The 12486-nt window shown below is 41.7% G+C and overlaps 1 protein-coding gene across 2 annotated transcripts in view; it reads left to right on the top strand.

Moving 5' to 3' along the window:
* Positions 1-12486, top strand: part of CFAP107 (cilia and flagella associated protein 107) — a 36049-nt gene that overhangs the window by 13598 nt on the left and 9965 nt on the right. Inside the window, exon 2 of one of the 2 annotated variants that reach the window (NM_001038207.2) lies at positions 3611-3724. The exons of the other annotated variant lie outside the window; for it this stretch is intronic. Within the exon in view, the coding sequence (NP_001033296.1) occupies positions 3611-3724 (114 nt within the window). The remainder of the gene's footprint in view (positions 1-3610; positions 3725-12486) is intronic. 2 annotated transcript variants of the gene reach the window in all.

Raw genomic sequence — 12486 nt, 5'->3', positions numbered from 1 at the left:
AATTTTGCATCTATATTCATCAGTGATATTGGCCTGTAGTTTTCTCTTTTATGTGTTATCTTTGTCTGGTTTTGGTATCAGGGTGATGGTGGCCTCCCAGAGTGAGTTTGGAAGTGTTCCTCCCTCTGCAATTTTTTAAAGCATTTTAGAAGGATAGGCATTAGCTCTTCTCTAAATGCTTGATAGAATTCTCCTGTGAAGCCATCTGGTCCTGGGCTTTTGTTTTTTGAGAGATTTTTGATCACAGTTTCAATTTCAGTGCTTGTAATTGGGTTGTCCCTAATTTCTATTTCTTCCTGGTTCAGTCTTGCAAGATTGAACTTTTCTAAGAATCTGTCCATTTCTTCCAAGTTATCCATTTTATTGCCATATAGTTGTTCATAATAGTCTCTTATAATCCTTTGTATTTCTGCATTGTCTGTTGTAACTTCTTCTTTTTCATTTCTAATTTTGTTAATTTGATTCTTCTCCTTTTTTGCTTGATGAGTCTGGCTAAAAGTTTGTCAATTTTATTTATCTTCTCAAAGAACCAGCTTTTAGTTTTATTAATCTTTACTGTTGTTTCTTTCATTTCTTTTTCATGTATTTCTGCTCATATCTTTATGATTTCTTTTCTTCTACTAATTTTGTTGTGTTTTTTTTGTTGTTGTTCTTTTTCCAGTTGCTTTAGGTGTAAAGTTAGTTGTCTATTTGATGTTTTTCTTGCTTCTTGAGGTAGGATTGTATTACTATAAACTTCCCTCTTAGAACTGCTTTTGCTGCAGCCCACAGGTTTCGAGTTGTCATATTTTCACCGTCATTTGTTTCTAGAAAATTTTTAATTTCCCTTTTGATTTCTTCAGTAACCTGTTGGTTATTTAGAAATGTATTGTTTAATCTCCATTTTACAGTTTTTCTTGTAATTAATATCTAGTCTCATAGCATTGTGGTCAGAGAAGATGCTTGTTATGATTTCAATTTTCTTAAATTTACTGAGGTTTGACTTGTGACCTGAGATGTGGTCTAACCTGGAGAATGTTCCATGTGCACTTGAGAAGAAGGTGTATTCTTCTGCATTTGGTTGGAATGTCCTGATGATATCAATGAGATACACCTCATCTAATGTATCATTTAAGACTTGCATTTGCTTATTAATTTTCTGTTTTGACAATCTGTCCATTGGTGCAAGTGGGGTGTTAAAGTCTTCTACTATTAATGTGCTACTGTGAATTTCTCCTTTTATTTCTGCTAGTGTCTGTCTTATGTATTGAGGTGCTCCTATGTTGGGTGCATAGATATTTACAATTGTTATATCTTCTTCTTGGATTGATCCCTTGATCATTATGTAGTGTCCCTCCTTAATCTTAATTACAAGTGTCCCTCTTGTAATCTTCTGTATTTTAAGGTCTATTTTGTCTGATGTGAGGATTGCTACTCCACCTTTCTTTTGCTTTCCATTTGCCTGGAATATATTTTTCCATCCTCTCACTTTCATTCTATATGTGTCTTTAGGTCCGAAGTGGGTTTCTTGTAGACAGCATAAATATGGGTCTTGTTTTATATTCATTCAGCCAGTCTGCGTCTTTTTCTTGGAACATTTAATCCATTTACATATAAAGTAATTATTGATATATATGTTCCTATTGCCATTTTCTTAATTGTTTTAGGAGTGATTTTGTAGGTATTTTTCCTTCTCTTGTATTTCTTTACTATATAAATCCCTTTAATATTTGTTGTAAAGCTGGTCTGGTAGTACTGAATTCTCTTAACTTTTGCTTGTCTGAAAAGCTTTTTATTTCTCCATCAATTTTGAATGATACTCTTGCTGGGTACAGTAATCTTGGTGGTAGATTTTTCCCTTTCAGTACTTTAAATATATCCAGAAATTCCCTTCTGGCCTGCAGAATTTCTGCTAAATTATCAGCTATTAAATGTATGGGGTTTCCCTTGTGTGTTACTTGTTGTGTTTCCTTTGCAGCTTTTAATATTCTTTCTTTGTGTTTAGTCCTTGTTACTTTGATTAGTATGTGTCTTGGCGTGTTTGTCTTTGGGTTTATCCTGTATGGGACTCCTTGGACTTGGACTTGAGCCTGTTGGACTTGATTGACTATTTCCTTTTCCATGTTGGGGAAATTTTTAACTATAATCTCTTAAAAAATTGTCTCATACCCTTTCTTTTTCTCTTCTTCTTCTGGGGCCCCTATAATTTGAATGTTGGTGTGTTTGATATTGTCCCAGAGGTCTCTGAGACTATCCTCAGTTCTTTTTATTCTTTTTACTTTATTCTGCTCTTCAGAAGTTATTTCCACCATTTTATCTTTCAGCTTACCAATTCGTTCTTCTGCTTCAGATATTCTGCTATTGATTCCTTCCAGATTAGCTTTAATTTCAGTAATTGTGTTTTTTGTCTCTGTGTGTTTATTCTTTAATTCTTCTAGATCTTTGTTAATTGATTCTTGCATTTTCTTCATTTTGTTTTCAAGGTTTTGGATCATTTTTACTGTCATTATTCTGAATTCTTTTCCAGTTGTTTGCCTATTCCCTCTTCATTTATTTGGACTACTGTGTTTCTAATTTGTTCCTTCATTTGGGTAGTATTTCTCTGCATTTTCATTATTTGTCTTTTTAACTTATTGTGTTTGAGTTCTCCTTTTCCCAGGCTTCAAGGTTGAATTCTACCTTTCTTTTGGTTTCTGCCCTCCTAAGATTGGTCCAGTGGTTTGTGTAAGCTTCGTATAGGGTGAGATTTGTGCTGAATTTTTGTTTCTTTGTTTTTCCTCTGATGGGCAAGGCTGAGTGAGGTGGTAATCCTGTCTACTGATGATTGGGTTTGTATTTTTGTTTTGTTTGTTGTTTAGATGAGGCATCCTGCACAGGTGCTACTGGTGGTTGAAATTCAAAAGGCTCGTGAGTGCCTCTCTGGTGTTACTTGCAGTCAGCTCCCGAGCCTGCTGATCAACAGAAATTCTCTCTCTGGGCTTCTATTTCAACTGCAATGGTGGGGCTCCAGAGGACTTGGGCCACCTCTTCTGTGAGTCCAAGGAAAAGCTTGAGGGTGCCCAGTGTCTCTTGTAGACACAAAACCAGTGCAGAGGCTGTTCTCACCCTACTGAGATGGGCCAATGCCAATGGAAGGCATGGTGGCCCTGGCCACTCCAGTATTCTTGCATGGAGAATTCCATGGAGAGAGGAGCCCGGTGGGCTACAGTCCATGGGGTTGCAAGGAGTTGGACACAACTGAGCTTCTAACATTCATTTTCAGGGGAAAGAAAGCATAGAACTTGGAAGAGTGAGAAACAAAGAAGAAAAAGAAAGGGAAGAGTCAAGCAGGAGGGAGGAGGGGCAGGGAGTGAGAAGAGAGAAAGGAAACAGGTGTAGACCGTGAGCGACCAGGTGACACCAAACAGCTTTCCCAAGGGGTCTTGGACTGGAGTGCCAAGTCCCTGAACGCACTCCTTTTCAAGTACTGAAGGGAGTGGGTACAATCAAGTCCACATTGTGCAGGACGCCTATTTACCCTTTCCCTGCCCAGCTTCTAATGGTTGGGAACTGAGGGGATGCAGCAGAAGTTTGAGAAGGGGCATCACAGAAACTATCCTTAAAAAAAAAAACATTTTTTTTTTTTTTTCAGTTCATAAAAGCCACTGAGAAAACCCCCCAGACCATTTACAGAAAAGAGTACGTCCCTTTCCCAGGCCACAGACCTGACCAGATCTCCAGGTGGTACAGCAAGAGGACAGTTGAGGTAAGAGGGCTCAGGGTCCCACACTCTGCCTGGCCCCCTCCCAGTGCTCAGGAGACACTAAACAACCAGATTCTTTCTAGGTTCAATTCTCTCTTGGGGACACAGGAGTGGTCTCATTAATACCCTCCCCAGCCAAGCACGGTGCAGGGAGGCTGCTGATATCATTTACCCTTATTCACTGGGTGGGCAGATGTCCACCTGATCTCATGCAGGTGGCATTTCCCTCTCTGGGTATCCCAGCACTTTTTCTGGGCCATTTTCCCCATCCTTCCATACCCTTCCAACAGGAGGTAGGCAACGGATGTGTGAAACAAACAAAGGTTGATGTTGAGTTAGGGTAAGTGTAGTCAGGAACAACACAAGGCACTCCAAAAGTGAGTAGTTTGATGTTTGCATAGACAGTGTTTGTATAATATTACCGATGGCCAAGCATCCTGTTCTTTTGTATGAAAAGTCAAGGGCCATTCAGTTTGCTGTCACTCGTTGAGTGTCTACTTGTGAGTATGGTTGAGTTCCAGGCTGCCAGAGCAGGGAGCAGAGCACTGCAGCCTCAGAACCTGTCTCCCAGGTGTGAGACCACACATTTGAGACATTTATTAAATTAGGTGAGAGAGTGTTGAAGCTCAGAAATCCTGGCCCTTACAGAAACAGGAGAGAGCCTCCTCTTATATCAAGCCTTGAGGGTGCCACCCACTAGGCTCAGCCTGGGGAGAATAAGCCGGTGAGTGTTCACCCACTGGGTGCACAAGTATGCCCTTTTCTCACTACAATCTGGGTGCTACCCCAAGCTCTTCTTCTGCCAGTCTGCTGCTTATAGAGGTGATGTCTGTCCCCTCACTTCTACCCCACATAACCCTATTGTTGTTGCTGTTGTTTAGTCACTAAGTCGTGTCCGATTCTTATGCAACTCCATGATCTGTACCCTGCCAGGCTCCTACATAACCCTCAGTTCAGTTAAGTTCAGTCATTCAGTCGTGTCCGACTCTTTGCAACCCCATGAACTGCAGCACACCAGGCCTCCCTGTCCATCATCAATTCCCAGAGTTCACCCAAACTCGTGTCCATCGAGTCGGTGATGCCTCCAGCCATCTCATCCTCTGTCATCCCCTTCTCCTCCTGTCCCCAATCCGTCCTAGCATCAGAGTCTTTTCCAGTGAGTCAACTCTCCACACGAGGTGGCCTAAGTATTGGAGTTTCAGCTTTAGCATCAGTCCTTCCAAAGAACACCCAGGACTGATCTCCTTTAGAATGGACTGGTTGGATATTTTTGCAGTCCAAGGGATTCTCAAGAGTCTTCTCCAACACCACAGTTCAAAAGCATCAATTCTTCGGCACTCAACTTTCTTCACAGTCCAACTCTCACATCCATACATGACCACTGGAAAAACCATAGCCTTGATTAGATGGACTTTGTTGGTAAAGTAATGTCTCTGCTTTTCAATATGCTCTCTAGGTTGGTCATAACTTTTCTCCCAAGGAGTAAGCGTCTTTTAATTTCATGGCTGCAGTCACCATCTGCAGTGATTTTGGAGCCCCAAAAAATAAAGTCTGACACTGTTTCCACTGTTTCCCCATCTATTTCCCATGAAGTGATGGGACCAGATGTCATGATTTTAGTTTTCTGAATGTTGAGCTTTAAGCCAACTTTTTCACTCTCCTCTTTCACTTTCATCAAGAGGCTTTTTAGTTCCTCTTCACTTTCTGCCGTAAGGGTGGTGTCATCTGCATATCTTAGGTTATTCAGGTTTGTCCCGGCAATCTTGATTCCAGCTTGTGCTTCATCCAGCCCAGCGTTTCTCATGATGTACTCTGCATATAAGTTAAATAAGCAGGGTGACAATATACAGCCTTGATGTACTCCTTTTCCTATTTGGAACCAGTCTGTTGTTCCATGTTCAGTTCTAACTGTTGCCTCCTGACTTGCATACAGGTTTCTCAAGAGGCAGGTCAGGTGGTCAGGTATTCCCATCTCTTTCAGAATTTTCCACAGTTTATTGTGATCCACACAGTCAAAGGCTTTGGCATAGTCAATAAAACAGAAATAAATGTTTTTTTGGAACTCTCTTGCTTTCTTGATGATCCAGCAGATGTTGGCAATTTGACCTCTGGTTCCTCTGCCTTTTCTAAAACCAGCTTGAACATCTGGAAGTTCACAGTTCACGTATTGCTGAAGCCTGTTTTGGAGAATTTTGAGCATTACTTTACTAGCGTGTGAGATGAGTGCAATTGTGCGGTAGTTTGAGCATTCTTTGGCATTGCCTTTCTTTGGGATTGGAATGAAAACTGATCTTTTCCAGTCCTGTGGCCACTGCTGAGTTTTCCAAATTTGCTGGCATATTGAGTGCAGCACTTTCACAGCATCATCTTTCAGGATTTGAAATAGCTTAACTGGAATTCCATCACTTCCACTAGCTTTGTTTGTAGTGATGCTTCCTAAGGCCCATTTGACTTCACATTCCAGGATGTCTGGCTCTAGGTGAGTGATCACACCATCGTGATTATCTTGTTCGTGAAGATCTTTTTTGTACAGTATTCCTGTGTATTCTTTTCACCTCTTCTTAATATCTTCTGCTTCTGTTAGGTCCGTAGCATTGCTCTCCTTTATTGAGCCCATCTTTGCATGAAGTGTTTCCTTGGTATCTCTAATTTTCTGGACGAGATTTCTAGTTTCCCATTCCATTGTTTTCCTCTATTTCTTTGCATTGATTGCTGAGGAAGGCTTTCTTTTCTCTCCTTGCTATTCTTTGGAACTCTGCATTCAGATGCTTATATCTTTCCTTTTCTCCTTTGCTTTTAGCTTCTCTTCTTTTCACAACTATTTGTAAGGCCTCCCCAGACAGCCATTTTGCTTTTTTGCATTTCTTTTCCATGGGGATGGTCTTGATCCCTGTCTCCTGTACAATTTCATGAACCTCCATCCATAGTTCATCAGGCACTCTGTCTATCAGATCTAGTCCCTTAAATCTATTTCTCACTTCCACTGTATAATCATAAGGAATTTGATTTAGGTCATACCTGAATGGTCTAGTGGTTTCCCCTACTTCTTCAATATCAGCCTGAATTTGGCAATAAGGAGTTCATGATCTGAGCCATAGTCAGCTTCCAGTCTTGTTTTTGCTGACTGTATAGAGCTTCTCCATCTTTGGCTGCAAAGAATATAATCAATCTGATTTTGGTGTTGACCATCTGGTGATGTCCATGTGTAGAGTCTTCTCTTGTGTTGTTGGAAGAGGGTGTTTGCTATGACCAGTGCGTTCTCTTGGCAAAACTCTATTAGTCTTTGCCCTGCTTCATTCCGTATTCCAAGGCCAAATTTGCCTGTTACCCCCAGTGTTTCTTGACTTCCTACTTTTGCATTCCAGTCCCCTATAATGAAAAGGACATCTTTTTTGGGTATTTGTTAGTTCTAAAAGGTCTTGTAGGTCTTCATAGAACTGTTCAACTTCAGCTTCTTCAGTGTTACTGGTTGGGGCATAGGCTTGGATTACTGTGATATTGAATGGTTTACCTTGGAAACGAACAGAGATCATTCTGTTGTTTTTGAGATTGCATCCAAGTACTGTGCTTCTGACTCTTTTGTTGACCATGATGGCTACTCCATTTCTTCTGAGGGATTCCTGCCCACAGTAGTAGATATAATGGTCATCTGAGTTAAATTCACCCATTCCAGTCCATTTTAGTTCGCTGATTCTTAGAATGTCGACGTTCACTCTTGCCATCTTCTGTTTGACAACTTCCAACTTGCCTTGATTCATGGACCTAACATTCCAGGTTCCTATGCAATATTGCTCTTTACAGCATTGGACCTTGCCTCCATCACCAGTCACATCCACAACTGGGTATTGTTTTTGCTTTGGCTCCATCCCTTCATTCTTTCTGGAGTTATTTCTCCACTGATCTCCAGTAGCATATTGGGCACCTACTGACCTGGGGAGTTCCTCTTTCAGTATCCTATCATTTTGCCTTTTCATACTGTTCATGGGGTTCTCAAGGCAGGAATACTGAAGTGGTTTGCCATTCCCTTCTCCAGTGGACCACATTCTGTCAGACCTCTCAACCATGACCCGCCCATCTTGGGTGGCCCCACAGGGCATGGCTTAGTTTCATTGAGTTAGACAAGGCTGTGGTCCATGTGATTAGATTGACTAATTTTCTGTGATTATGGTTTGTGTGTCTGCCTTCTGATGCCTCTCACAACACCTTACTTGGGTTTCTCTTACCTTGGACGTGGGGTATCTCTTCACAGCTGCTCCAGCAAAGTGCAGCCGCTGCTCCTTACCTTGCATGAGAGGTATCTCCTCACTGCCGCCCCTCCTGACCTTGAACGTGGAGTAGCTCCTCTTGGCCCTCCTGCGGCCGGGCAGCCACTGCTCCTTGGATGTAGGGTAGCTCCTCCCGGCCGCCAACCCTGACCTCAGGCAAGGGTAGATCCTCTTGGCCATGCTTCTGCACGGTCCGTCACAGCCGGTGCACTTCTGCTGCACGGTCAGTCGCGTAACCCTACCTCTGCTTAAATTCTGGGTGAGGGATGGATATTTACCAGGATGGAGCATTTTAGAACTGGAAGGGTCCCAAGGGATTGTCCAGCTCAACACTCTCATTTTCAGATAAAATGTGCCCAAGAGTGGTGAGTGTCTCATCTAAAATCTGTAGCTTGTCGGTAAGGCACTGAGCAGGGGCTGATCAGCAAATCAAACAGTCAAGCAAGGAGGTTCCTCAGATCTTGTTTTATCATCTGCTAGAGTTGACTGTTCATCTACCTTGTACTGCAAGGAGATCAAATGAGGTAATCCTAAAGGAAATTCACCCTGAGTATTCACAGTAAGGACTGATGCTGAATCTCTAATACTTTGGCCACCTGATGAGAAGAGCCAACTCACTGGAAAAGACCCTGACGCTGGGAAAAATTGAAGGAAAAAGGAGAAGAGAGTGGCAGAGGATGAGATGGCTGGATAGAATCATTGACTCAATGGACATGAGTTTGAGCAAACTCCAGGATATAGTGAAGGACAGGAAATCCTGGTGTGCTGCAGTGCATGGGGTAGCAAAGAGTTGGACACAACTTGGTGACTGAACAACAGCAATGACAACTTCTGCATCTGGAAATTCATGTTAGGATAAACAGTGTCAGATTTTCAGTTCTGTGTTAGCATCCCTGGTCCACTGGCATTCCTGGACCATACTGGTGCTGCATGGGGACCATCCTGCATGGGGCTGCCAACCACTAGCATTAGTTTGCACCAAAGACACAAATACAATTTTATTTTATTTTCGTAGTTCTTTTATTTATTTATTTTTTTACAGTGTTGTGTTGGTTTATGCCATACAACATGAATCAGCCATAATCATACATATATCCCTTCCCTCTTGAGCCTCCCTCCCATCCCCTTATCTCTAGGTTATCACAGAGTGCCAGACGGGCTCCCTGTGTTACATAGCAACTTCCCACCAGCTGCCTATTTTAAAACACGTGATAGTGTATATATGTCAATGCTACTTTCTCTATTTGTCCCACCCTCTCCTTCCCTCACTGTGTCCAGAAGTCCATTCTCTACATCTGTGTCTTCATTCATTCTCTGCAAATAGGCTCATTAATACTATTTTTCTAGATTCCATATATATGTGTTAATATGTTATATTTGCTTTCTGCTTTATTTTTTACAAATTTATTCATTTGTTAATTGAAAGAGAACTGCTTTACAGAATTTTGTTGTTTTCTGTCAAACCTCAACATGAATCAGCCATCAGATCAGATCAGATCAGATCAGTCGCTCAGTCGTGTCTGACTCTTTGTGACCCCATGAATCGCAGCACACCAGGCCTCCCTGTCCATCACCAACTCCCGGAGTTCACTCAGACTCACATCCATCGAGTCAGCGATGCCATCCAGCCATCTCATCCTCTGTCGTCCCCTTCTCCTCCTGCCCCCAATCCCTCCCAGCATCAGAGTCTTTTCTAATGAGTCAACTCTTCGCATGAGGTGGCCAAAGTACTGGAGTTTCAGCTTTAGCATCAGTCCTTCCAAAGAAATCCCAGGGCTGATGTCCTTCAGAATGGACTGGTTGGATCTCCTTACAGTCCAAGGGACTCCCAAGAGTCTTCTCCAGCACCATAGTTCAAAAGCATCAATTCTTCGGCACTCAGCCTTCTTCACAGTCCAACTCTCACATCCATACATGACCACAGGAAAAACCATAGCCTTGACTAGACGAACCGTTGTTGGCAACTCCCTCGGGAACCTTCCTCCCATAAATATGTGTTAATATGCTATATATGTTTTATATATATATTCCCATATGCTAGCTATATATGTGTTTTATATATATGAGTGTGTGTTATATATATTCTAGATTCTGTATATACATGTTAATATGCTATATTTGTTTTTCTCTTTCTGACTTTACTCCATAAAGCAGGCTCTAGTTTTATCCACCTCACTGGAACTAACTCAAATTCATTCTTTTTTCATGGCAGTGCAATATTCCATTGTATATGTACCGCATCTTCTTTATCCATCCATCTCTTGATGGACAACTAGGCTGCTTCCATGTCTTGGCTACTGCAAATAGTGTTGCAATGAACATTGAGGGTACATGTATCTTTTAGAATTGTAGTTTTCTCAGGGTTTATGCCCAGTAGTGGGATTGCTGGGTCATATGGTAGATTTATTCCTAGTTGCATTTTAATACAAAGAAGTCAAAATTAGAACACACAATCTGAGGCTCCCTGCTCCTAACCATCAATGTACATGAGGTATGTGGCCTAGATCTCAATGCACATTGGGTGCCCTTTTTTAAAGAACTTTGCTTCCCCATCACAAACCCTGATGAAAGGGATAATCAATCCACACATATAATCTCGTTAAAATTAAGATATCTCCTCCAACACACACACAAAATAGAACCAAGCAATGGGACATTCATTCCTAGGGACTCTGTTCAAATAGTCTGCTTGTGTGCCTGGACACAGCATCATTTTCACATGGCTGCTTCAGTTCTATCAGCTCTTCTGGGTCCTTCATCCTATGCTCCCCCACTGCCACAGCCTCCTTTTCCATCTCCCACCCAACTTAACTCTTCTCCCTTCGGCTCTTCAAAATGACCATGAATTGATGGGATTTTTATCCCCTTCAGTCAGTCAGTCCAGCCTCTCAGTCTTTCCAACTCTTTGTGACCCCATGGATGGCAGGATGGCAACCCTCCCTGTCCATCATCAACTCCCAGAGTTCACTCAAACTCATGTCCATTGAGTCGGTGATGCCATCCAACCATCTCATCCTCTGTCGTCCCCTTCTCCTCCCACCTTAAATCTTTCCCAGCATCAGAATCTTTTCCAATGAGTCAACTCTTCACATCAGATGGCCAAAGTATTGGAGTTTCAGCTTCAGCATCAGTCCTTCCAATGAATATTCAGGACTGATTTCCTTTAGGACTGACTGGTTTGATCTCCTTGCAGTCCAAGGGACTCTCAAGAGTCTTCTCCAATACCACAGTTTAAAAGCATCAATTCTTTGGTGCTCAGCTTTCTTTATACTCCAACTCTCACATCCATACATGACCACAGGAAAAACCATAGCCTTGACTAGATGGACCATGGTTGACAAAGTAATGTCTCTACTTTTTAATATGCTGTCTAGGTTGGTCATAACTTTCCTTCCAAAGAATAAGAATCTTTTAATTTCATGGCTGCAGTCACCATCTGCAGTGATTTTGGAGCCCAGAAAAATAAAGTCAGCCACCTTTTCCCCATCTATTTGCCATGAAGTGATGGGACTGGATGCCATGATCTTAGTTTTCTGAATGTTGAGCTTTAAGCCAACTTTTTAACTCTCTTCTTTCACTTTCATCAAGAGGCTCTTTAGTTCTTCATTGCTTTCTGGCATCAGGGTGGCGTCATCTGCATATCTGAGGTTATTGATATTTTTCCTGACAATCTTGATTCCAGCTTGTGCTTCTTCCAGCCCAGTGTTTCTCATGATGTACTCTGCATATAAGTTAAATAAGCAGGGGGACAATATTCAGCCTTGACGTACTCCTTTTGCTATTTGGAACCAGTCGGTTGTTCCATGCCCAGTTCTTTGCAGCCAAAGATGGAGAATCTCTATACAGTCAGCAAAAATAAGACCAGGAGCTAACTGTGGCTCAGATCGTGAACTTCTCATTGCCAAATTCAGACTTAAATTGAAGATAGGGAAAACGACTAGACCATTCAAGTATGACCTAAATAAAATCCCTTACAATTATACAGTGGAAGTGAGAAATAGATTCAAGGGATTAGATTTGATAGCGTGCCTGATGAACTATGGACAGAGGTTCATGACATTGTACAGAAGGTAGGGATCAAGACCATCCCCAAGAAAAAGAAATACAAAAAAGCAAAATGCTCTCTGAAGAGGCCTTACAAATACCTGTGAAAAGAAGAGAAGTGAAAAGCAAAGGAGAAAAGGAAAGATATACCCATTTGAATACAGAGTTCCAAAGAATAGCAAGGAGAGATAAGAAAGCCTTCTTCACGGATCAGTGCAAAGAAACAGAGGAAAACAATAGAGTGGGAAAGACTAGAGATCTCTTCAAGAAAGTTAGAGATACCAAGGGAATATTTCATGCAAAGATGGGCTCAATTAAGGATAGAAACAATATGGACTTAACAGAAGTAGAAGATATTAAGAAGAGGTGGCAAGAATACATAGAAGAACTGTACAAAAAAGATCTTCACGATCAAGATAATCACGATAGTGTGATCACTGGCCTAGAGCCAGACAT

The sequence above is a fragment of the Bos taurus genome, chromosome 16 (genome assembly GCF_002263795.3).
Source record: "Bos taurus isolate L1 Dominette 01449 registration number 42190680 breed Hereford chromosome 16, ARS-UCD2.0, whole genome shotgun sequence".
NCBI lineage: Eukaryota > Metazoa > Chordata > Mammalia > Artiodactyla > Bovidae > Bos > Bos taurus.
Note: the sequence above shows the minus strand (reverse complement) of the source record. Positions and strands in the feature narration are given on the sequence as shown.